This window comes from Lutzomyia longipalpis, chromosome 2 (assembly GCF_024334085.1).
Source record: "Lutzomyia longipalpis isolate SR_M1_2022 chromosome 2, ASM2433408v1".
Classification (NCBI taxonomy): domain Eukaryota; kingdom Metazoa; phylum Arthropoda; class Insecta; order Diptera; family Psychodidae; genus Lutzomyia; species Lutzomyia longipalpis.
The window spans coordinates 34,167,527-34,192,364 of NC_074708.1; the positions used below are offsets into that span (position 1 = coordinate 34,167,527).

At 34.1% G+C, this 24,838-nt stretch overlaps 6 protein-coding genes across 8 annotated transcripts in view; 1 reads left to right on the forward strand and 5 right to left on the reverse strand.

The window, feature by feature from the left end:
- Nucleotides 1-24,838, reverse strand: part of LOC129790342 (clavesin-2-like) — an 891,203-nt gene that overhangs the window by 394,571 nt on the left and 471,794 nt on the right. The gene's annotated exons all lie outside the window — the stretch shown is intronic.
- The window catches only part of LOC129790156 (inactive dipeptidyl peptidase 10), a 29,688-nt gene that overhangs the window by 1,204 nt on the left and 3,646 nt on the right, over nt 1-24,838 (forward strand). Inside the window, exons 1-17 of one of the 3 annotated variants that reach the window (XM_055827507.1) lie at nt 10,504-11,107; nt 13,690-13,888; nt 15,347-15,453; nt 15,568-15,766; nt 15,846-15,920; nt 17,230-17,282; nt 17,638-17,852; nt 18,610-18,904; nt 19,266-19,392; nt 19,548-19,736; nt 20,081-20,119; nt 22,155-22,279; nt 22,352-22,527; nt 23,455-23,665; nt 23,771-23,956; nt 24,034-24,191; nt 24,465-24,670. In XM_055827507.1, coding sequence (XP_055683482.1) covers nt 13,781-13,888; nt 15,347-15,453; nt 15,568-15,766; nt 15,846-15,920; nt 17,230-17,282; nt 17,638-17,852; nt 18,610-18,904; nt 19,266-19,392; nt 19,548-19,736; nt 20,081-20,119; nt 22,155-22,279; nt 22,352-22,527; nt 23,455-23,665; nt 23,771-23,956; nt 24,034-24,191; nt 24,465-24,670 — 2,469 coding nt within the window. In that variant the 5' untranslated portion in view covers nt 10,504-11,107; nt 13,690-13,780. Of the gene's footprint in view, nt 1-10,503; nt 11,108-13,689; nt 13,889-15,346; nt 15,454-15,567; nt 15,767-15,845; nt 15,921-17,229; nt 17,283-17,637; nt 17,853-18,609; nt 18,905-19,265; nt 19,393-19,547; nt 19,737-20,080; nt 20,120-22,154; nt 22,280-22,351; nt 22,528-23,454; nt 23,666-23,770; nt 23,957-24,033; nt 24,192-24,464; nt 24,671-24,838 lie in introns of those variants that run through there. The other 2 variants (XM_055827508.1, XM_055827509.1) reach the window with 2 other exon arrangements.
- Nucleotides 616-2,282, reverse strand: LOC129790279 (zinc carboxypeptidase-like). Its single transcript, XM_055827718.1, has 3 exons — nt 1,269-2,282; nt 972-1,205; nt 616-789 (listed from the first exon to the last, which is right to left on the reverse strand). The coding sequence occupies exons 1-3, from the start codon at nt 2,247-2,249 to the stop codon at nt 712-714; spliced, it is 1,293 nt and encodes a 430-aa protein (XP_055683693.1). The 5' UTR covers nt 2,250-2,282; the 3' UTR covers nt 616-711.
- LOC129790274 (zinc carboxypeptidase-like) lies at nt 2,488-4,139 on the reverse strand. Its single transcript, XM_055827714.1, has 3 exons — nt 3,102-4,139; nt 2,792-3,025; nt 2,488-2,684 (listed from the first exon to the last, which is right to left on the reverse strand). Exons 1-3 carry the CDS (start codon nt 4,089-4,091, stop codon nt 2,604-2,606), a joined length of 1,305 nt encoding a protein of 434 aa, XP_055683689.1. The 5' UTR covers nt 4,092-4,139; the 3' UTR covers nt 2,488-2,603.
- Nucleotides 4,538-6,046, reverse strand: LOC129790283 (zinc carboxypeptidase-like). The gene is made up of 3 exons (XM_055827723.1): nt 5,035-6,046; nt 4,723-4,956; nt 4,538-4,663 (listed from the first exon to the last, which is right to left on the reverse strand). Exons 1-3 carry the CDS (start codon nt 6,010-6,012, stop codon nt 4,607-4,609), a joined length of 1,269 nt encoding a protein of 422 aa, XP_055683698.1. The 5' UTR covers nt 6,013-6,046; the 3' UTR covers nt 4,538-4,606.
- On the reverse strand, nt 6,051-9,647 carry LOC129791267 (uncharacterized). Its single transcript, XM_055829337.1, has 8 exons — nt 8,638-9,647; nt 8,338-8,571; nt 7,567-7,922; nt 7,313-7,502; nt 7,198-7,241; nt 6,906-7,141; nt 6,712-6,844; nt 6,051-6,636 (listed from the first exon to the last, which is right to left on the reverse strand). Exons 1-8 carry the CDS (start codon nt 9,619-9,621, stop codon nt 6,276-6,278), a joined length of 2,538 nt encoding a protein of 845 aa, XP_055685312.1. The 5' UTR covers nt 9,622-9,647; the 3' UTR covers nt 6,051-6,275.

The window sequence follows — 24,838 nt, forward strand, 5'->3', positions numbered from 1 at the left end:
AAAAGTGTTTTCCTGGTCACAGAGAACACAATTTCCCCGGAAAATTCGGTGGAAAACGCGAGAAAATTGCGGAAAACTGAATGTATGAGGAAGACAGATAGCGGTGAAATGCATCCGTCTCATTTTCTCTTAAGCAAAATGTACAAAAAAGGGCGCCAAATTCAAAAAGTAGACAAAAAAGCATGAAATTTATATGGGAGCGCTACGAAGGGGGGCTCTGGGGGGGTAAATGAATACGGTCACTTGAAACCGTCTGATATAACGAGCTTCTGTGCCGAATTTCATCGTGATCGGACAAACGGTGTAGCTATAGGACAATTACCAACAACAGGGGGATGGCAAACCACGAGAAATCAGTACTTTTCGTGACGCAGCGGTTTCTTTCCGGAAAATAAACTACAGAGTCGAAGAAAAGGTAAAACGAGCTAAAATGGTGAGTTATTTTTTTTTAAAGAAATTGAAAAAACAAGCTAATATTAAAAAAAAAAGCTTTTAGATATCTTAAGAAAATAAACAAGGTAGTGGATAGTTCTGGGGATGGTTTGGGGTACACCTTTCATCCGATCGGTCAAACCGTTTCTAAGGTGCTTATATAGTTACCACAGCAAATAGTCTTACTTTTATTTTATTAAAATTTATTAAAAAATTGTGGGCTACATAAATGTAACAACGACGGCTAAGTCCGATAGACTCAAATAAAGTTAGTCGTTTTTACTCACTTTGTTTTGTAACCGTCATGTAGCCTAGCTCTGTTGCTTTTTGAACAAGCGCAACCAGAGAATCGAGAACCTGAAAATAATATTAGTTTTAAAGGATTAAAGAAAAACTATTGGTTCTACAGTGGCACCCCAGTACAACGACCGCTTGGTTTTACTACTCTCGCGCATTGAAAATAATGAGTGTGAAGAGTACATCCGAGTGGTCGTTGTACTGGGGTCCCACTGTATTGGTTGATTTTTGAAAATTTTTACCTCTTCAGCATTAGGTTGTATTTGATCTGGTGGTGCTAGGGCTCCGTAGTATTCCCCTGTTTCAGTATTTATATTCCTGAATTCGTATGTAAATCCGGGTATTCCCAGTGTATAGTGTACCCAGTCTGGAGAACTTCCTGTGGCTGGATAAATTGTTGAGTATATTGGTCCGTATGTGTAAACTGTTCCGTAGCGAGCCTGTAGAGCAGTTACGGTCGCTTCAGCGATCTCCATCTATTAAAAAAAAAATTTTTTAAGGATTTGCACAATAGCCATCTTAATTGTTAGTTTTCATACAAATTCAACGTAGTTAGTAGCCGGATTTGAGGTATGACCCCACGGGAATAGCAACATATTAGCAGCAGAATGGAACCCAATGTAAAAGTTCAATTCACTTTGAAGACTCAAGACGAATTCTGAAAGAGTTTGTGACTCAATTTCTGAAAAGGCTTCTGGTCCAGCAAAGCTTCCATCGCACATGTTAGCAGATGATCCGATTCCACCTTTCTCCCAAAATACATCCCAATTCCTATTTGGATCGACTCCATTACAAATTAATCCTTGGGGTGATCGCGTCTTTCTCCACATCCGATAAACATTTCTTGTGTACTCATAACCATCTGCATTGATGAGCGGAAAAATGTACCAATTAATGTTATCAGCAAGATTTCTTATTTCGGTTTCCTCTGGCGTAGCAGTTAGGAGCTTGTTGATGATCCATGTTGCTGATGCAGATGTGATCCATTCATTTGAATGAATTTGGGATTCAACGAATATTCCAGGATTCTGTCCGGGTTTCCGATTAATATTAACACCAAGAATATCTCGTCCTTCGTAGGTTGTTCCACCTTTTACTACGGTAACTTCGTCATAAAGAGCTTCCAAGGAGTAAAGCCAGGCATTGATGGTATCAATACTGTGATAATCATCCCATCCAAATTCTTCGTCATCCTCCACAGCATTCGGCCTCTCCTTGTCTACAAGTTCTTGAAAATTTTCCACAATTAGCTTTCGACTTAGCTTATTGGTCTCGGCTATTGCAACAAAATCCTTTTCAAGATGCGGTGGTACAAGGATATCAACTGATTGTCCAGTTCTTTGAGGTTCCTCGAAATATTCATAGCTGTTGACACCTGTTCGTATTCCTTTGAGTGCCTTGAGTTGTTCTTCCTGTTCAATTGGGACTCGGTACACTTTGAAGTTATCAAATCGAAAGGGAGTTGCTTCAGTAACAACCACTGTTACAAGAAATGTAATAAAATATCCGAATAAATTCATTTTTTCGATTCTGACTCAATGAATTACTGTTCAAGAATATTGCCTTGCTTCTTAAAACAGTCAATTTATAGACTTCTGAAAAGAGATTAAACCTATCAAATAAATAGACGCTATCGGGGACTTCTTGACATAAAGTATCGTTCGATAAAGATTTATTATTCATTTCTTTTAATCTGACCCCTGGTATTCCAAAGATTATTATAATCTTAAGGCTCTTAAAACATTTTTGGACGATGCGTCATAAAAGGAAAGTATTTATGTATATTTTGGTTCATAAAAAAGGATTACAAGAAATTACACAGCAAAAATTTAGTATTTCGTCCTTAATTCAATAAAAAACTTTCTTCTTCATTATTATTTGTTTTGAGGATTTGTAACCGTCATATAGCCCAATTCTGTAGCCTTTTCAACAAGTGCAACCAGCGAATCCAGAACCTGAAAATAAAAAAATAAAAAAATAAATTTATAAAAAATAAAAACGAATTATGCTAAATCGTGATGTAAATTTATGATGCCAATTTACATGGTTTCATGTATTTTACCTCTTCAGCATTTGGTTGTATCTGATCAGGTGGTGCCAGACCACCGTAGTATTCTCCTGTTTCTGTATTCATATTCCTGAATTCGTAGGTAAACCCAGGAATTCCCAATGCGTAATGCACCCAATCGGCGGAAATACCAGTAGTTGGGTAAATTGTGGAGTAAACTGGTCCGTAGGTATAAACTGTTCCATGACGAGCGTGTAAGGCAGTTACAGCTGCTTCTGCGATTTCCATCTGTTGAGAAAATTAGGAAAAACATTTACATAAAAATATATATTCAATTTTTAGAGATAGGTATTCAATATCTTACGAATTGGAAGTAGTATGGAGATGGATTAGGCGTATGACCCCATGGAAATAGTAGCATATTAGCAGCAGAATGGAATCCAATGTAAAAGTTTAATTCACTTTGGAGGCTCAAAATATATTCTGAGAGCGTTCGTGTTTCAATTTCTGAAAAGGCCTCTGGTCCAGCAAAAGTTCCATCGCATATGTTAGCTGATGATCCGATTCCACCTTTTTCCCAAAATACATCCCAATTCCTGTTGGGATCGACTCCATTACAAATTAATCCTTGGGGTGATCGCGTCTTTCTCCACATCCGATAAAAATTTCTTGTGTACTCATAACCATCTGCATTGATCAATGGGAAAATGTACCAATTAATGTTGTCAGCAAGATTCCTTATTCCTGTTTCCTCTGGCGTAGCAGTTAGGAGCTTGTTAATCATCCATGTTGCTGATCCAGATGCGATCCATTCATTTGCATGGATTTGGGATTCAATGAAAATTCCAGGATTCTGTCCTGGTTTTCGGTTTATATTAACACCAAGAATATCTCGTCCTTCGTAGGTTGTTCCACCTTTTACTACCGTAACTTCGTCGTAGAGTGCTTCCAAGGAGTAGAGCCAGGCATTGATGGTATCAATACTATGGTAATCATCCCATCCAAATTCTTCATCATCCTGATCATCCTTCGCTACATTTGGTCTCTCCTTGTCTACGAGTTCTTGAAAATTTTCCACGATTAGCTCTCGATGAAGCCTATTAGTTTCGGCTATTGTATCAAAATCCTTTTCAAGATGCGGTGGTACAAGGATATCAACTGATTGTCCAGTCCTTTGAGGTTCCTCGAAATATTCATAGCTATTTGCACCTGTTCGTATTCCTTTGAGTGCCTTTAGTTGTTCTTCCACTTTTATTGGGACACGGTACACTTTAAAGTTATCAAATCGAAAGGGACTTGCTTGAATAACAACCACCGCCGTAGTTAAAATTAAGAGAAACCCGAATAAATTCATTTTCCCTATAATCCCCCAATGAACTTTTCTTCAAGAATATTGTCTTTTCTCTCGAAACAGTAAATTTATAGACTTTCTGAAAGGTGATTAGTCTCTATCAAATGAAAAAGCTATATCAGAGACCTTCTGATATGAGAGTATCTTTAAGATAAAGCTTTATTATTCATTTTATAATATCAATCCCAATGAAGCGTATTATGGTTTTTAAATTTCTCTTTTACCTTTTTATTGCTTTGCAATTACGTAATAAGTTTACAGCCTAGAAAATGGAGCCTTCCTAAAATAGATTAGACAATTTTTTGAATGTCACAGATTATGTCTCGTGACAGTATAATCAGTCTTATCTTTTAAAATAAAATTTATTATTAAAGTTTTTTTTTTGAGATCTATCCAATTTTATTGCTTAACTTATTGCTACAATGGGGAAGAAGTTTAAACACAAAATATTAATATCATAAGTATTTTATTGAATGACAAATCATAAAATAATATAAATGAAGAAATTATTGATATATTTATATATGACCAAGTTCTCTTGCCTTTGCCACCATTGCAACCAATGAATCCAGGACCTGGAAAAAAAAGAAATATTAATTATAAAAATCAAATTCAGAGTCTGAAATATTCTTACTTCTTCAGAGTTTGGTTGAATTTCCTCAGGAGGAGCGATAAAGCCGTATCTTTCTCCGGTAGCAGTGTTCCGTGAACGGAATTCATAGCAATATGAAAGGATGCCCATTCTCAAGAATGTCCAATCAATTGATCCTCCTGTTGCGGGGTAAATTGCTTGGTTAATTGAACCAAATCGATAGACGGTTCCATGTCGTGCTTCTAATGCGTTAACAGTTGCTTCTGCTACTGCATACTGCAATAGGAAATAAATTATATTAGAATTTTGTCAGTAATTTGAGGTAGTTTGAAATCGAGGGTTTATTTTACTTACAAAGTCTTCATAGCCAGCAACTGGATCTGCCGTATGACCCCATGGGAAGAGAAGTAGTTCAGCAGCAGAATGGAAGGAAATGTATAGATTAAGCTTATCCTCAATTGATAAAATGTACTCAGATAGGGTACGTGTTTCAATTTCGGAAAATGCATTTGGACCACCAAAATCGAGATCGCACATATTATCCGAAGCACCAACTCCTCCAGCTTGCCAGGATGAATCCCAATTCCTGTTGGGATCAACTCCTTGGCAAATTAAGCCCTGACGAGATCGTGTCTTGCGCCACATTCGATAGACATTACGCGAATATTCGTATCCATCGACATTCACAACAGGGAAAATGTACCAATTTATGTTGTCAGCCAAGTCTTTGTAGGCAGGTTCAGCATCCGTTGCTGTTAGGAGCTTATTAATGAGCCAAACTGTTGATCCGGAGGTGATCCATTCTCGTGCATGGATATTTGCTTCAATGAAAATTCCTGGATTTTCATCAACTTTTCTATTGATATTTATGCCAATAATATCACGTCCCTCAAACGTTGATCCACCTCTGATAACTTGAACCTCCGGATACTGTTCGGCAAGATAGTAGAGCCACTCATTGATCTCCTCTGTGCTGTGATAGGCATTCACATCGAAATCTTCAGCTGCTCTCTGGAAGCTCTGCTGAGGTCTCTCTCGATCAATGATTTGTTGCAAGTCAGAAAATACCAATTCAACGTTGAATTCGTGCCCTTTGGCAAGTTCTTCAAAATCATCTTGCATATGCGGTGGAACAATTATATCAGCTTTGGTTCCAACAATTCTTGGCTCCACCAAAAAGTCATATCCACCAATGCCTCTATTCACTGTTAAAAGTGTCGAAAGATGATCTTCTGTTTCAATTGCAACACTATAGACACGGTAGTTATCAAAGCGTGCTGGCTCAGCCGCAATGAGACTCAAAGAACAAACAAATAGTATTAACAATTTCATCTTGTTGATTTCTCAACTTTAACACTGAGAATGAAATGTTTTCAGCAAGAATTTTCCATTTTATATTTCATCCAATATATACATCGTTCCTCATGATATGACAAAATGTGAAGAATTTATTGCAATATCAAGAAATCTACATTACTGATAAATGTTTCAGTGATAACATTCTTCTTATTTTTTGTAAGGTATCTGTCTTTTATTTTCAATTGATTAATTATGGAGGAGAGATTAGATAGTGTCTTGCTTGTTGTGGGTGTCTTCTACATAGTCATGTATCCCAATCTCTCACATTCATCCAACATTGCAATCATTGATTGCAATACTTCTACGGCATTTGGGATAATTTGGTCAGCAGGAAGTATAAATCCATATCTTCCTGTGTCACGGAATTCATAGGTGTAGCCAATCCTAATGCCAGCTCCAGCATATGCCCAATCAACACTTGTTCCCGTTGAAATGTATAGATCATATGAGCTTTGTACGGTGTACTCAGTTTGATGGATCTCCCTTAATCTATCAGCAGTCACCATTCCAATTTGATGAAGATCATCGTAGTTATCAGCTGGAGCTTGTGTGTAAGACCATGGATAGAGAAGAAGTTGACTGTACGAATGATATGACCTACAGATACGGGAAAAAGTATGTACATTTTTCGAATTCCTTTCAATAAGCTCTTCAAGCTTTTAAATGACTTACAAGTAGAGCTTAATATGATCAGCACGTGCTTGAATGAAATCGGCCAATTGTCTTGTTTCTGGTTCAGAGAATGGTTGTGGCCCAGCAAAGGTTTCCGAACAAACATCATTACTTGCCCCAGGGCCAGATCCATCTTGAAAGGAAATATTTCTTGAGGAAATTCATTACTAATTTTCAATAAAAAAAATTATTACCTTGCCACTGATGACCCCAGTTTCTGTTAGGATCAACTCCATAGCAAATAACACCTTGCCGGGAACGTGTCTTCCGCCACATTCGGTTGGTCTCATGGGAAAAGTGGAAACCATCAGGGTTTACATTGGGGAAAATATACCAGTCGTAGTTTTCAGCAATACGTCTCACATCTGGATCAGTAGATGTGAGGAATTCATTGAGAACATATGTTGCAGTTGCTGATGTAATCCATTCTCTGAAAAATATTTTTTTCTAAACGTTTCCTATATATTTTTAGCTATATATAATTACCTAGCATGTGTATTAGATTCGATAAAGACTGCTGGATTTCCTGCCTAAAATTAAAGGCACATCAAATTAAATTAGATTAAAAAGTCTGCGGATAATAAATTATTTAATTACTTACCCTGTATGAAAGCAAAACTCCTCGAATTGGTCGTCCTTCGTAACTATTTCCAGCACTAATGGGTGTAAGGACATTGCTGTATTGCTCAAGCATTTGATCCAACCACGCATAAATTTCATCCAATGTATGGTAGCTAATCCAATCGAAATCGGCTCTTGGTGAAAATTTGGGTTGTTCGTTGTCAATAAGCCTAAAATCATAATTTTTCTTTTTAAAATTTTCCACCAATTTCCTTAGAATTTCAATGCACATACTCTTGAACATTCTCAACTTTGAGTTTCATTTCAAAATTGTACGTTGAAATGATTTCTTCAAATTCAGCAGATTTATGTGGTGGCACCATTATATCAACCTGCCCTCCAACCTTTGTGAGACCACTCCAAAAATCATATGAATGATTTTTTTCCATAACTTGCAGCACTTCAACTTGTTCCTCATTTTTAACATCCACCGTGTAAACTTTGTAGTTGTCAAAACGAGCTTTCTCACAGCTCGTAAGAGCTGCAAAGCATAGCACTAAAGAAAGTAAAACACTGACTTTTCCCATGTTTTCCCACTTTTCCTCCACACAAACTGAACCAAGTTTTTGATAAGCAGCACCTCTTTTATACTTTTATTCTGTCAACTACTATCTCTCATACATGGCATTTTTGATTGTGATTATACATTCAATGATCAACGTGAATATCTGATTGGAAGATTATATTTGAGCATTAAGTGCTATATTTGCTTCATTTCATAATATTGAAGGTTGTGTTGATTTAGAGTGTACTTGAAGAAAGTTGATTAGCGCAGGTGTAGTAAATTTTGCCTCAAGATTGTAGATCTATCTCAAAATTTATGGTAGGGAAGTTATAAATTTCCCCCAAAGAATGCTGATTAATCTATAAGTATCCCAACTCTCGTGCTCGTCCCACCATTGCAGCCAATGAATCCAGTACCTTTAAGAAGGAAATGAATCATCGTTAAATTGTTTTTCTTTTATATAAATAAAAACTCTAGCTTGGATCTAGCTTGATAATTACCTCTTCAGAATTGGGCTGAATTTGATCAGGAGGTGCAACAAATGAATATCTCTCTCCAGTTGCGGTATTTGTTCCACGGAATTCATATGTAAAACCAGGAATACCCAGAGCATAGTAAGCCCAGTCTGATGATGTTCCAGTTGTTGGGTAGATTGTTGTATATGTTGGTCCATACGTATATGGTGTACCATGACGTGCAGTTAGAGCATTAACAGCAGCTTCACACAAACTCAGCTAAAGTTTAAAAGAAAAATTATTAATCAATACGTGAAAAATGAAAGAATTAAACAGTCGTCTTACATGCTCGGTGTGTTCTGGGATAAGGTCTGTAGTATGACCCCATGGCATTAGGATCATTTGAGCAGCAGAGTGGAAGGCAAGGTAAATGTTCAAATTATCTCGGATACTCAGGACATATTCAGAGACTGAGCGCGTTTCAATTTCTGAAAATACCTCAGGACCGGCAAAAGTAATATCACACATATTCCCAGATGAACCAATTCCACCTTTTTCCCAAAATGATGCCCAATTCCGGTTGGGATCGACACCAACACAGATGAGGCCTTGATCTGATCGAGTCTTTCGCCAGAGCCTGTAGTGCTCTCTGCTGTACTGGTAGCCATCAACATTAATCACGGGGAAAATGTACCAGTTTATATTGTCAGCCAGATCCCTAATTTCAGGCTCAGCATCAGTTGCAGTTAGCAATTTGTTGATGATCCATGTTGTTGAGGCAGATGTAATCCACTCACGGGCATGAATATTTGACTCAATGAAAATTCCAGGATTAACTCCAGGACGTCTGTTGATGTTCACACCTAGAATTTCTCGTCCTTCAAAGGAATCACCAGCCTTAATCACAGTAACTTCGTCGTACAGGGACTCCAAGTGGTAGAGCCATTCATAAATAGTATCAACAGGGTAGTAATCATCCCATCCAAAGTCCTCAGCAGCTCTCGATGCAAACTTCCTTGGACTCTCACGATCAATAAGATTTTGCAAATTGGGAATTGACAATTCAACTTTCAAGCTTTTTTGCGTTACAAGATCTTCAAAGTCATCTTGCAATTGGGGCGGGACAATTAAATCAATTTCTTGGCCTGATTTTCGTGGTTCATCAATAAATTCATACTGCTGTGGTCCAGTTTGTAGATTTTTCAGTGCATCCAACTGACTGTCGTCCTGAATAGAAATTGTGTACACTCTGTAGTTATCAAAGCGAGCTGGCTCAGCATTTGCTAGAGCCAAAAACAACACTATCACTGATATGCTTTTTAGATGCATGTTTAGTAAGAGAATTTAAAAACCCAACTAAAGGATTTACTTACAGACAACATGCTTTTATATGATGATGGTCGCTATATCTCTATTAAAGTGTTATCTCCTATTGAAGTAGCATTGGTTAATTGCCTTTAATAGGGTGATAATGCCTGTTTATTAGATTGAGATACAAAATCATTGATGATTATGTGACTAATTCATTGCCGTCTCTTCCACTTCAATGAATGTTATGAACAGAAATTTCCTATTTTTCACATTTTTGGGAATTGAAATTAATAATAGTTTAGACAATCCAAACTAAAAAAGCTTCAGCATGTCCTTACATCAAATAGCCAAAGATTGATTTAATCAAATTGATGGAAATCATTTTTTAGAACTTGTTGAGTTTCTTTCGATTTCTATTGAAATATAAAGCATAAAGTAATAACTTGTAGGTAGCACGTTGACACGTACGCATTATATATAATGCATGAACAATAGTCTTATCAAACTTCAGACATACATACCTATATATCATTTGAGATAATTTCTGCTCATCATCCAACGAAAAACTTTCAAATGTTAACCCTTCGTTACTACTAAGGGCTGATTTTATTCTAAAATATGAATTCCTCTAATTTTTTTACTTTACGAAACAAATCTTTCTTTTTTTTTTAAATATAAGGAATGGGATAAAGAAAAGACTAATAAGAATAATATTAAAATGTCTCTTTTCTTAATTTATCCTTTAAGATCATCTTAATTTTTCTAAATTATAATGTGGCTTTCTTGTTCTTGTTCACAAAATTTGCTTAGAGAAAAATACTTTGTGAACACATCAATATTCGTCAATTCGTGGAGTTGCGCTGTAGCTTTTATGTAGCTGCACAGAGGAGTAATAGAGATGGGTGGCCGGGTCGCTAAATCGTTGTTTAGCTCTCAGTCCCGGATTGACTGTTGCTGGGGTACCAACCCGACTATCTTTTCTGTAGAAAGCTCTTTCAGTGGGTAGTAATTCCTTGTGTATCAAATTGTAACTTTTGAAAATAATAATTTTTCATTCTTCCCGCAATTTTATCATACATTTTACAACACTGTGTGACCCAAATTGCAAATAAATAAATTTTTTGTGTGAAAAAATTACAAGTGAAAATCGTCCATTTACTCTCTCTCCGCTAATAAGAAATAATCCCTTTTACATCCTTATGGATTTCCTGCTAAGAACAAGAAAATTCGGACAAGCTGTGTGAATGCGGAAGTGAAAAAAGTATATATAGTTGAAAATAGACGTTTATCTATTTGATTTTTATTCGTGAATTTTTGTTTTTATTTTAATTTACGAAGAAAGTAAAAAAAGGAAATCAATGAAAAATTTGATCTTGAACAATGATACAGCAACAGGACTGTGGGAAATTGATTTGGTGGTGTCGTCAATGTAGAAATTCTAAAATTCAATAACAGTGGGATTATTATTTTTCAATTAATCAACATTGTGGAAATTAATTGTGTGGTAAGAGAAATAAATTTTTTTACATTTTTTCTTGCACAGTAGATACAAAATCTTTGCCTTTATTTGATAGTACACGCCTTTTGTGTCTCATTACGCGACAGATAATATCTTTGATGTATCTCAATTTTTTTACCACATGCGCAAAAGGTTGCTCAATTTGACTTTTTTGGTACATTACATATTAGGTGAATTCGTACAGTAAGATCTCATACAATGACTTAAAGAGCTTTAGGAGAGACAAAATGTGGATCAATGTTACAAAGAAAGCATATCCACCAGGAAGAGAGGAAAATGTTTGTGGTAATAAGCGTTAAGGCCTCATTTGAATATCCGAAAAATGTCATTAAGATTTATTGCCAAGAAGGGTCGATTTTTCTGACCACTTAATGACACACCACATCAAATAACTTCTAACTAACTCCAAGAGCTTTAGTCAATGGTGTGGCATACATTCTATATTTTGCATTGTGTTCATTTTTTGAGGCCCCCATGTATGTGTATGTATAATATATGAGCTTTAGATCTCACGTTTATTGAGATATATCTATATAATAAAGAAAGGTCTGTTTGTTGGTAATCAGTCGTGTTCGGCTATACAAATCTACACCGTTTGACCGATCGCGATGAAATTTGGCACAGAGGCTCCTTATATCAGGCGGTTTCGAGTGGCCGTATCCATTTCCCCCCAAAGCCCCCCTTCAGGTAGCCCCCATATAACTCTCATGCTTTTTTGCGAATTTTTGAATTTGGCGCCTGAAATGTTGTATGAAAATGATTTCTTCGCTTTGAATTTTTTTTTTTGAGATTGATGAGAGCTCTCCATCTATATAATAAAGAAAGGTCTGTTTGTTGGTAATCAGTCGTGTTCGGCTATACAAATCTACACCGTTTGACCGATCGCGATGAAATTTGGCACAGAGGCTCCTTATATCAGGCGGTTTCGAGTGGCCGTATCCATTTTCCCCCCGAAGCCCCCCTTCAGGTAGCCCCCATATAACTCTCATGCTTTTTTGCGAATTTTTGAATTTGGCGCCTGAAATGTTGTATGAAAATGATTTCTTCCCTTTGAATTTTTTTTTTGAGATTGATGAGAGCTCTCCATCTATATAATAAAGAAAGGTCTGTTTGTTGGTAATCAGTCGTGTTCGGCTATACAAATCTACACCGTTTGACCGATCGCGATGAAATTTGGCACAGAGGCTCCTTATATCAGGCGGTTTCGAGTGGCCGTATCCATTTCCCCCCAAAGCCCCCCTTCAGGTAGCCCCCATATAACTCTCATGCTTTTTTGCGAATTTTTGAATTTGGCGCCTGAAATGTTGTATGAAAATGATTTCTTCGCTTTGAATTTTTTTTTTTGAGATTGATGAGAGCTCTCCATCTATATAATAAAGAAAGGTCTGTTTGTTGGTAATCAGTCGTGTTCGGCTATACAAATCTACACCGTTTGACCGATCGCGATGAAATTTGGCACAGAGGCTCCTTATATCAGGCGGTTTCGAGTGGCCGTATCCATTTCCCCCCAAAGCCCCCCTTCAGGTAGCCCCCATATAACTCTCATGCTTTTTTGCGAATTTTTGAATTTGGCGCCTGAAATGTTGTATGAAAATGATTTCTTCGCTTTGAATTTTTTTTTTTGAGATTGATGAGAGCTCTCCATCTATATAATAAAGAAAGGTCTGTTTGTTGGTAATCAGTCGTGTTCGGCTATACAAATCTACACCGTTTGACCGATCGCGATGAAATTTGGCACAGAGGCTCCTTATATCAGGCGGTTTCGAGTAGCCGTATCCATTTTCCCCCCGAAGCCCCCCTTCAGGTAGCCCCCATATAACTCTCATGCTTTTTTTGCGAATTTTTGAATTTCGCGCCTGAAATGTTGTATGAAAATGATTTCTTCGCTTTGCAAATTTTTCTTTTGAGATTGATGAGTGTGCCCAATCATACTTATAAATCATCACAATTTTTTCTCTCTAAAATTTGCGCGAAGCGCAAAACCCCCCGCGAAGCGGGGCGAGGAAAATTGGAGCGAAGCGACAATTTACCTCGTACAAAATATAGCATTGTGGTATATGTAATAATTTATTGCCAGCGTTTTATAATTTTTTCAGCACTGTTAATATTTTATATTTACTGCAAAAATAAAAAAAAATATATATGTTACAGTTCGTTTGAGTGATATTAGAAGCATTTTGCTAGGAGTGACAATCACTTCGAACTGGGCATAACGACACATCAACTGGGCAAGGTTGTCTATTTTAAGATTACCAAACGAATCATGCAGTCTATTTATAATGTAATTTGTGATTTATATATATTATAATTCTCAAAATATATTACATACATATGTAACTATCTAACAAAGTTCATGCACATTTATTTAAAGAAAAAAATAAATCAAAAAATGTCTTTCAAAAGTAAATTGGACAGCTAAATGTGAAATAGGAACTTTTTTTTTCATTTGCCGTGAATGCTAATTTCTAGGCGTTTCATGTTGATTGAGAAGCCATATAGCTTTCCACGGTTTATATATAGGATACACACAAGTAACAGATTTGAGTATTCTTTTTTTATTGTTACAGGTGTTCATTGTGTAGTCAGTGGTTGATAAATTGAAAGAGGCAAGCGTGGCGGGCCCGCAGATTAGGCGTCTAGGCTCCTGGGGCCTGTGTCATGCACGCCAGCACGACAACAGATCGGGGCGGGGGTGGCGGTGGCGGGTCATGGCGTTTACCTCTAGACGAAACACTACAAGTACAGGATCCCAAGTCGAAAGAAGAGGTAAAAAAAAATCATCTGAAATTCTTACAATATTAATCATTCATTTCTACAGTTTCATACCCAGGAAGTAAAAATTTGTGGCACTTCATATTTTTTTCCTTGATCTATATTTTCCCCCATTTTCCCATTTCTATATAAAGTTCATTCACAACCCCACAATCGATTTAAAAAATAAAGCAAAAAAAAACTATTTGCGGTGTTATGCCATAAGAGCTCTCAAGAGAAAATTTCATTTAAAGTTTAAAAGTGGTTCAAATTAATTTCCATGCTTTTATGGTTTGTGGATAAATACAAATTGTACATAAATTTCTTGACTTTTAGACATATTTTCAAGCACACTTTATATGTGCATCAAAGTGAATATATATGGAGAAAAGTTGGGGCATATTTGGAATTATTTAAGTTTTCCTTCCCCCAAAATATTATATGGCATTTGCCATATAAACCACTATAATATTGCAACTTCAAGGTGCCGCGTTGATAAATAAAAATAGATTTGCTGCAGGAAAATTGATTTGCATATTTATGTATGTATGTAACATGTGCACATTGCATGCTGTTTTAACGTGTTTCAATAAAATCTTATATAATAAATCTAGGAGAGACCTACATATTTATTATATATGTATGTATATTTGCAGGTGAAATTAAACTTTGTTGTGATTTTTCCCATTTCAAAGAACGCGAAAATTGTTTTCCAAAAATCTGATAGAACTGATATCATGTTATTTGATATGTTTGGAAATTTGATAGTTAAATTAAAGTCATGCAAAGGTGAATTTGGGAAATACTCGTGAACATGAGAAATTGGATTGTTTTTTTAGAGTTTAATATTGCATCATATTTAATACGGCGGTAGAAAAATATGTAGGTACTTCAGTAAATCCAGAAAAATGCTTTTAAGGAAACATAATACAAAGTAATAAAAAAACATTTACCCACCAATTAAATTTAATTGCGCCATTTAATTGTTCAAGTACTCCATATGGGGATATAATCACTTTTAATAATCAGTTACAATATAACTAGCTACTTGTTTAGCTTGTTGCGTGACATAATTTTTATATTTAAAGGATCAAAAGGTCGCTGGATACAAGAAAGAAGTAGTATCCAATAGTTATTTTGATTATTTCTTCAATGGAAAATACCCAACATTGATTTGAACATCCCATGGTCACAATTGCTCCTATTTTCATTTATATAACACACCTAAAAATAAAATATATAGGAGCAAATATTTTGACCACATAATCGTAAAAATTATGGTCGTTCACTGAACTTGAAAATGTTCCGCATAAAATAATGTTGAGTCGTTAGCATTCATTAAAAACGAATATTCATGATAAAACTTTTGTAGCTATTTTAACACGGACATAATGAACCACAAACCAAACTTTTGTGTGTGAGATAGAATTAAAAAAAAATGTTGAATATTTTAAAATTATTTTTTGAACGTAGGATCTAGCATATACTCAAGAGGGTCACAACTGGCGAAGCATAATATTCTCACTTCTCGTAATTGGATTCGTGATAGCAGGCATTGTAACAGCAATTTACCTTTTAGGGTAAGTCTTTTTTTTTATTTAAGTGCTTAAAGACAATTAAAAAAAGACAATTAAAAAGATTATGAAAAATTAAGCAAACATGTGAGCTTTTGAAATTAATTTTATTTGCAATAGATACGTAGACGAATTACTATACTGGTCAGGAAGAAGAATGATATTAGATGAATATATACAAGGCGACCTGGAACCAGATCGTTTGAGACCCACTTGGGTTACTCGTAGTAAATTCGTTTTTCAATCTGATGATGGAGGCCTTGCTGTTCTTGACACTGCCAATGATTCGGTTACAACACTCGTTACAAATCATACACTGGTATGTTCTCTAAACTACCCACCTATATACGTACTAAAACATATAATTTTGCTTTGCAACATTCTTTTTTATTTCGCAGAGGCAATTGAATGTTAAAGGTTATCAATGTTCTTCAGATCTACGTTATGTTTTATTTAAACACAACGTCAAACAGGTAAGCAATAGCTGTGAGTAACGTTTTCTTTAAATTAAAAAATTTATATGAATTCACCTGGAAAATTTGTCATCTTTATGTTATTCTCAAACCATTTAAAAGTTTAGTTTGATGATTAATTGTTCTTCTAAATGTAGGGTTAAAAATAAATCAATTATATGTAATTATTTGGTGTTAGGGGCAAACTTTAGCTATTAAGCTTTTGTACCTATTTCTTTTCTTTTTTTCCATTATGGAAATCACCTATTGCATTCTAAACAAAAGCACTTTTTCTAATGGATTTTTCCATTAGGTGTGCCAAAGAAGAAAATGGGAAATAATTTGAAAAGTGTTGTATGTAAACATAATATGCTCGTAAAAAGCACATACATATGTATGTATGTGGGTATACATAATTCTTTTTTTTTTTTTAAATATAACAGCAAAGCTTTAAGTAAAAATATTACAAATACTATCTCCTTGAAAAAAACAAGAGAGACACTTGATTTTATTTATCCCATGTATAGTCTCATTTCATTGTAATTTTTGTATTACTTGGGGCACGAATAAAATTATTATTATTATTATTATATTATTATTTGTTTCGATAACGATTTTGATCCTTGAAAAGGATATAACGAACTTTGCTATTAAGAATGCAGCAATATGTAAATAAAAAAAAATTGAATACACCTTATTTTTTTGTCCATCACTCGTATAGATATTATGTATGATACATAAATATATGTTATAGATTATTGCATAACTATGCATGTGTGCATACACTGTGTAATATTCGAGGTTACATACAAAATAAGTTGATAAGATGGTATACAAGTAAGGCAAGGTAAAGGAGATATATTGCTAAGTCGCACGCGAATGATTCAGGAAAGACTGCAACTTTATATTTTGATTTTATACCCAGGCGGTACAATGTACGTACACATATATACTTTTTATATAGTCACGAAATAGGGAAGTCGCTATAGGCTTGTACTGTATATATCTCCTTGCAACAAATAATTTACATTCTAAGGACGGAAATGACAAAGATACGTTAAACGAAACTCTCAAATCACATAGACATAAACGACATAAACATGTATATATACAGTACCTATAGCAATAAATATAGTTAAACCTATCTGGATTACATTATACCTCATGATGGTATAAATTGGAATTTAGTATAAAGTTTAAAGCTCTTCACATACTGAATTCACTAAATTATCTTTTTCAAGTTTTTTTTTACAAAAGATTTTCATGAGGAAAGTTTTAAAGAAAAAATGGATAATTTCCCTTATTGTATAACATTTATTATCCTTTGCAGGTGTTTCGAAATTCTCTGACAGCTTTTTATACAGTTTACGATGTGACAAATGAGTAAGTAATATAAAACTTATTAGAAGAAAAGGGAAAGAAAGAAACTTGCTTGATAACAATAAGTAATAAATAAATACATCAAGGAAGAAAGCTTTTGAAATTATTTGGCTTTGACTAATAAATTCGGAATATTAAGTGCAGTGGAAATAACCAAATAGACGCTATCGCGTAATATTTTCATTTATTTTTGGTGTTAAAGGAATAAAATCTGAGATTGCGTGATATATTAAAGTGTCTTCCACTTACAATTCTCAAGCAAATTTGACTGCTTTCCATGGGGGGGATTTATTTGTGATTTATGCATAATTAAGAAATATAAGTAGATTTTATCATTGTTTTCCATTTATATTCATAGTCATCATATGCCAGTTACGTTGAAGGATTCACCAAAAGTACAACGCACTCGTCTCCAGTTTGCAACGTGGCTGGGGAACACAACCGCCTTGGTAATTATCGCTGACAACGATATTTACCTTCGACAATCACCCTCCGATGAGGAGGATATTCGTTTGACAAATACTGGTCAGACGGACACTATTTACAATGGCGTTCCAGACTGGTTATATCAAGGTACCGATTACACCTTTTATTTAATTCTTTTCTTGTAAATTATTAAGTTTATCCCAACTGCAGAATAAGCTTAAGACAAAGTCATTGGAGAGTATGTAGGAGTAGTGGAAAAAAAAGAAGATACTTTGTTGCTTGTCATGTCCTTGTTCATGTCAACTAAAGAAATTTCTCAAATCTGACTAAACCATCTCAAATATCAATTTATCAACTCTGTAAACTCTTGGCTAAGGATATTTTATACTTTTCACTCATATACATGACTCCTTATTTGGAACTGCTCAAATTACATATCTATATATCTATGTATGTTGATTATATACAATAAGTTTTTTTTTGCATGATATTTATTTACTTGTAATAAAGATGGAGAATTTGGAAATGAAGTTCATATGAGTCTGGACGTCTGCCAAGCTCATATATTTACCCATAAATGGTTTAGACAGAGTATAAATGATATAGATAGTCGATTGACTACCAATTGGCACTCTCCGAAATTGAAGTACATGCTGCATACGTTCACTGTTTTGTTAATATTTCAGACCTTTCAACAATATTTATTACCTATATGCATGTAGTAAGTGTTGCAAAAAAAAAGTCACAATGTACATGCTCTAGAAAAGAAAACTTTTCAATTTTTCCTTAACATTTCCACAAGGAAATGATCGATATACTAGTCCACTATTGTGAATAGATGCAAAAAAAAGATAAATATGTATAATGTGTTACAGGTAGTATATACATATTTATTTATTTGCAGAGGAAATATTTTCCTCGTCCGAAGCTATATGGGGATCATCGGATGGAACTCATATCATGTACATCTCATTCAACGATTCCAGCGTAAATATGATGTTATATCCGTGGTTTTCCTCTAGTCTAATGGTTGCTTCAGGTGGTGTTACAAGTAGTGCAATTTTTCCTGAAACACATACTCTACGTTATCCTACGCCGGGTACAGCAAATCCTGAAGTTGAACTATGGATTCTGGATCTAACCAATGTGTCGGACATTCAGCGTTCTCGTGTGAAGCCACCACTATCATTGGATGGGCAGTATGTACTTTTTAAACTTCATTAATATTAATTTCTCTAAAAGGCTCAACTTCATTAAAATGTAATGAAATGAAGAAGTTTTCAAAGAAAATGATTTTCTTTTCTTGAATTTTATAAAGGGAAAACTTTTTTCAACACCTCTTTCATAGAAGGAAGAAGTTTTAATTTGAAAACATTAATTTCAAGAGGAATTAAATTATATGGTACCTTAGTGTACAAAGTGTATGCAATTTAATTAGTCAGCAAAAGATTCCATTTGTAAATTTTAAATTCATTCTGATTAACTTACAAAAGCTTCGGGAGCTTTATATTTTTCATTTCACTCTTCACTCAAATCTTAATTGATATTTATGAATTTTAGTGAATACTACCTAACATCTGCTGAGTGGGTTTCATCAAATCATCAAATATCTGTTGTATGGATAACACGTGCGCAAAATCTCAGTATTGTATCCATTTGTATTGCACCAAATTGGACTTGCATTGAGGTAAATAATGTTGTTTTGATAGAATGTGATTCAGCAAATATATGTAAATAGTTGAAATATGACTAAAGTGAAACGAATAAAATTACAAATCAATTTTCAATTTAAAAAATTTGATTTGAAATCTATTTTTAATTTTTTTTTCGGATTTGTTACAGACACATTCAGAAACTGCACCAGAAAATGAATGGTTAGATATTCTACCACATCCAGTTTTCTCCCTCGATGGTGACAGTTTTCTCACCCTGGCGGGAATCCAGGAAACGGGCACAGAACATTTTACTCATATCAAACACGTCACAATTACCCAACAGCGCCTTTCTGTGATTTCACATGGAAGATATGAGGTAGGTAAATTATTAAATAATTACCTATGTTCCTCCATAGCTCAAAACTCAGCTGAAACAGTGTGATGGCAAATGATATTTTCTAAAAAGTTCTAAGCTGAAATGTATCGTATTTCTTCTATTGATGTTATATGTTGAGACATTTTCTAAAAAAAATCTATTTTTAGAGAATGCTCTGACCTATATGTGACTAATTCTAATTAAAAAAAAGTGGGTTAAACTTTAAAAAAAAAACAATTGGGAAATTAGGATTTGCTTTAAGGACATTCTGTCAATAAAAAGGATCTATTTGTTTTAAAAAATTTCTCTTCTATTTTAATTTATTTGTTTCACTTTTTATGTAGCAAGTAGCTGTGATAACACATGGTAAACAACTTCATCAGGTGAGGGTAAATTTTCGCTTGATGAGACCTGCATAATTGAGTCAGAATATGCATATAAAACACAGCTAAAGTTACCATTTTTTTTAAACTAACTTTTGATATAAGAAAAAAAGGCTGTACATAACAAACATGTTTAATTTTTTTGTGTTTTTTTTCCTGTGAAAACTAAAAAATAGTATATAAACCTGTATATAATAAAATCAGTTTAAACTATTCAAATGAAATATAAATGCTACTTGAATTTAATTCATAACGATAACATTAATTAGCGGATAACCAAAATTCCCAGTTTTAGCATCAGAATAAATTAAATATAATTAGTAAGATAATATCATATTGAAATATTGAATTTTATCAATAAATTAAAGTAATTTTTAAATAAATATAAATACGAATCTATGTTTTCACAATATTTATTTCGGGGAATAAACACAAACTTTCCTCTGGGGAGCTTTAATTTAATTACTTTGTATATAATATAGACATATGCTGTGTGCAAAAAACTATTCAACAAATAAACATTTTTACTGAATTTTTTTGCATATAAAGCTTGAGCTATACCTATTGAATAATGAAAAAAAAAATGCATTAAATAAAGCAATGGCTTAAAAAAGGCTTTAATTCTTAACATACGTGAATTTATAAATCAATCGGAACAATATATAAGTCGAATAGAGCATTGTGTATAGGTATAAAATAGTCAGGTGCAAGAACCATCTGAGCACCAATTTATTTCTCATTTTCACCATCCATTACTGAAATTACTAAAAACTGTCGGGTAAACAAAAACATTTTGCAAAAATATATAAAATTGGTTTTTCCCCTAATTTGGTTACCTGTTTTTGCTTTGTTAATTATAAAGCAACTATAAAACTTTTTAATCAGTTTTGTACATTAATCGCGAACTTGTTATGAAATTATCTAAAAAAAATTTAACAATTTTTATAAAAGACATTTTTTGTCATAGAAGTTGTGTGTTTAAGCTCAACATTTTGTCATGAATCTACACAGAGAAAATATGATAATTTCTCTGACTTTTGATAAAATGTCAGAGAAATTTCTAACTATAGTTTTTGGTTGAAAATGGTCTTCACTAAAAACTTTGTTTCAAACACCCCAAACTATATTTTCTTATACACATAGTATGTGTATGTATAAACGAGAAATGGATTTCAACCTCAACCAATTTCTACCAAACTTTCTTGAGATTAAAACATTTTGAAATTGGCAAGATTAGTGATTAGTACGTTAGTTTTAAAGATACCGCAGTGTATTGTTTTTCATTGTGTATCCTTTAACGTCATAGTTATTTCAATAGTATGGTATACTCCATTGATACACACGTTCTTTTGTATAAAGATTGAAGAGAATGATAAAATCATTTTTTTTAAATGTCAGCATTTTAGCAAAATTCTAGTGTGACTACAAAAAATTATCTCCGCAATCATCTCCATTTTTAGAGCACATTTTCAATCCTCGCCGTTGCGAAATTCTCTCTAAACTATTCTATACACATTCAATGTTAGCCTACGGTGTTAAAAAAAATTGAATCTCAACATACCGATGATGGTGATGATTGAAAAGGAAGCATTCTAAATTGAATGAATCGAAAGTAGATATTTTTTCAAAGTGAATAATCGTGAAAAAAAATACATAAAATTTAAGTCTTATACGAATTTACGTAAAAACAGCATAAAGAGCATAAATTCTATGAGATAAGAATCAGCTGCTGAAAACCGGGCGTTAAATAACATTTTTAATTGGTGCTTTTTACCCTCATTTTCAGCATTAACTGGCATTACCTTGCATTTCTGGTGCCATGGTAATTCCTTTCGTAACAATTCGCTCAAAAGTTGGTGTAAATGAACCTAATTAACTTTAGAAGTTGACAAAACTTCTAAAAGAACTCTAACATTTATCCTTTTAACTAAAAAAAAACTTGTACAGAATAGATTTTGTTGTTCTTGAAGTTAAAAGAAAAATCGAATTCTTTATAAAGAAATGTTTAAATGAAATGTTCTACTTTGTGTTTCAGGTTCTCCGTATTTTGGCATGGGATATGGTGAATCACTTGGTTTATTACTTAGGCACACAGGACAAAAAGCCCGGTCAGAAGCATTTATATGTTGTACGAGATCCTGTAAATGAGGATGTTCGAAGGTACAGAATGATGCTCTTGCATTTTCTTATATTTTACTTTGATTAAAATGCAAAATTTTTCCACCTTCACAGGTCTGAACCACAATGCATAACCTGCGATTTAGGTGAAGTTCTGTGGAGTAGTCGATACTACTATAGCAATTGTACCCACTTTGAAGTTCATATGACTCCAGTTTCTTCCATTTCATCAGATTTAGGAATTGAATATTATATCTTGGAGTGCCTAGGTCCAGGACTTCCTTTATCAGGTAAACTTTTTTTTTCTTCAAATTGATCAATTTAAATTTCAATAAAAGTAGGAGAGAAGAAAATTCAATCTCTTCACCGAGTAAGAGCTTATCGCTGTGAAATCTAATCTATCGATTTGTGGACGGTATATATGAAATGAAATCCGATCAAATCTTCTGAGAATTGAAAATGTATGTCTTGCATTATATCCTCCACAATACATAGAAATTTTGCAAAGTTGGAAAAATGACATCCTGCCGTTTGTCCGTCTATCTGTCTGTCATTTTTGCATGTCATTTATGGGAGTATATTCAGTATATTATGTACAATATATCATGTTCCCTATACCCGCAGGATTAATGATATTTTTCACAAAACTTTCAATTCACTTTTTTTCTGAATCATCACGGTGATATGCAAAGGTCGATGATTGATTTATCAAACTGATGTAAATGCAAAAATCATTCATGAAAACTATATATTGTGATTCGATTGAATGGCCCAATAAAATATCAAATAAGTATAAGGGCAATCGAATGAAAGGGAAAGGGAATTGTGGTTTGTATACATACCTACTATATGGATTCTTACGGCAGCCATATAAGAAATTAAAGTGGATGAAGAAGTAGAAATGGGAATTGTGTGGGAGTGAAATGTACATACATAATGGTATCATTTGATTATCCAGAGCAATATTTAATGTACTGCATTTCGCAAATGTGAAGAATTGTGAGAAAGAAGAATTCTGAAATTTATTAGCGCATCTATTGGTGCTATAAGTTTCGTCATAAATAAAGCTATAAGATATGAAGAGCACATCTAAAAAAATGTACTCAATTACGTAGTTAATCATAATATTCCAAAGTATATTGCTACTTGTAAAGAAAATTCAATGAAAAAAATGAAGAGCAATTTTTGTGATGACTTTTTTTTCTTTAACATGGCAGGAGTTCATTCAGCAGAGACCCATCGTCTTGTACGTATTCTATATGACACACGACCGTATTATACCGAGAGACTGCAAAAACTTGCTCTTCCCACTAGTCGTTCCTATGAAATTGCATTGTTGCACGGTACACGGGCTCAGGTGCAAATTCTCCTCCCGCCAAGTTGGCGTGAGGAATTACGCGATGCTGCATTTCCCGTACTTGTTGAAGTGTAAGTTGAATGACACTTTTTTTGCCCATCTAAAATCTAATTAAATGTTTGTAGTGATTTTTTTTTTATTAAACCTACCTATTATGTTTCTTTGGGAAATTGCAGCAATGGCAGACCTGGATCGTTAACCGTTTCGGATAAATTTAGAATTGACTGGGGTACTTACATGTCCAGTCGCAACGATGTTGTATATATTCGACTAGATGTACGTGGTTCTAAAGGCCAAAGTAAATCCGCCCTTTATCGACACTTGGGCGGAGTAGAGGTACAAGATCAACTTGCCGTATTAAGGTGAGATTATCATTTAGGCGTATTTTTTTTCATTGAGAATAATATAATTAATTGTTAAAACAAATTAATAATTTTAGATATCTGCTGGATTCTCTGAAATTCCTCGATGAGACACGAGTGGGTGTGTGGGGTTGGGGCTATGGAGGATATGTAACAACTATGTTATTAGGATCACAGCAGAGTGTGTTCAAATGCGGCATTGCAGTGTCTCCCATAACAGATTGGCTCTATTATAGTAAGTAATTTTTTACTAATTTTACTATAGGGGAACATGGGGCAAGTTGAAGATACTTTTTATTAAATTCGAGTATTTGAATTTAATTATAAAACCCTAGACATTTCTGTCAGATATTCTACGATATATTTTTGTTTCAATATATAGATTTTAGCATAAAAAAATTATTTCACATTATACCACAAATTCTCCTATTTTACATGACAAAATATATCCCCAAGAAATATGAGTCATGAATTTTATTTTCAATAAAAAGAAATCCCCATTTTTCAGATTCTGCTTTCACGGAAAAGATACTCGGATTGCCAGCTGAAAATTATAAAAGCTATGTGGAAGCAGATGCCACACAACGAGCTCGTCATATTCCATCTAATTCGTTCTTCCTTTTACACGGACTTGCTGACAATTCAGTTCCCTATTTACATGGAATTCAGTTGGCCAGAGCACTCACAGAAGCTGGAGTACTCTTTCGATATCAAGTGAGTTTGCTTTTGCCTCAATTGATTGCACTTTCGCTTAATCCATTTGTGGTCTTATCAATAACTTGAAAGGAATATACCTCCTTGAATGATTCCACTTAACACAAGAAGAAAAAACACTAGAACTGAGAATCTTCTACGTCACAATAATAATGGAATATTATTTTC

Bases quoted from the DNA above. Each gene is read 5' to 3' on its own strand.
- LOC129790279 (XM_055827718.1), bottom strand. From the start codon at position 2,249: ATGAATTTATTCGGATATTTTATTACATTTCTTGTAACAGTGGTTGTT. The intron at 1,206-1,268 runs GTATGAAAACTA...TTTTTTTAATAG, and splicing joins CTACTAACTACGTTGAATTT to ATGGAGATCGCTGAAGCGAC. The intron at 790-971 runs GTAAAAATTTTC...TATTATTTTCAG, and splicing joins TACAACCTAATGCTGAAGAG to GTTCTCGATTCTCTGGTTGC.
- LOC129790274 (XM_055827714.1), bottom strand. From the start codon at position 4,091: ATGAATTTATTCGGGTTTCTCTTAATTTTAACTACGGCGGTGGTTGTT. The intron at 3,026-3,101 runs GTAAGATATTGA...TTTTCTCAACAG, and splicing joins CTCCATACTACTTCCAATTC to ATGGAAATCGCAGAAGCAGC. The intron at 2,685-2,791 runs GTAAAATACATG...TTTTATTTTCAG, and splicing joins TACAACCAAATGCTGAAGAG to GTTCTGGATTCGCTGGTTGC.
- LOC129790283 (XM_055827723.1), bottom strand. From the start codon at position 6,012: ATGAAATTGTTAATACTATTTGTTTGTTCTTTGAGTCTCATTGCGGCT. The intron at 4,957-5,034 runs GTAAGTAAAATA...TTCCTATTGCAG, and splicing joins TTGCTGGCTATGAAGACTTT to TATGCAGTAGCAGAAGCAAC. The intron at 4,664-4,722 runs GTAAGAATATTT...TTTTTTTTCCAG, and splicing joins TTCAACCAAACTCTGAAGAA to GTCCTGGATTCATTGGTTGC.
- LOC129791267 (XM_055829337.1), bottom strand. From the start codon at position 9,621: ATGCATCTAAAAAGCATATCAGTGATAGTGTTGTTTTTGGCTCTAGCA. The intron at 7,923-8,337 runs GTAATTATCAAG...ACAGAATAAAAG, and splicing joins TTCAGCCCAATTCTGAAGAG to TATAAAAGAGGTGCTGCTTA. The intron at 6,637-6,711 runs GTAAGTCATTTA...CCGTATCTGTAG, and splicing joins GATCATATTAAGCTCTACTT to GTCATATCATTCGTACAGTC.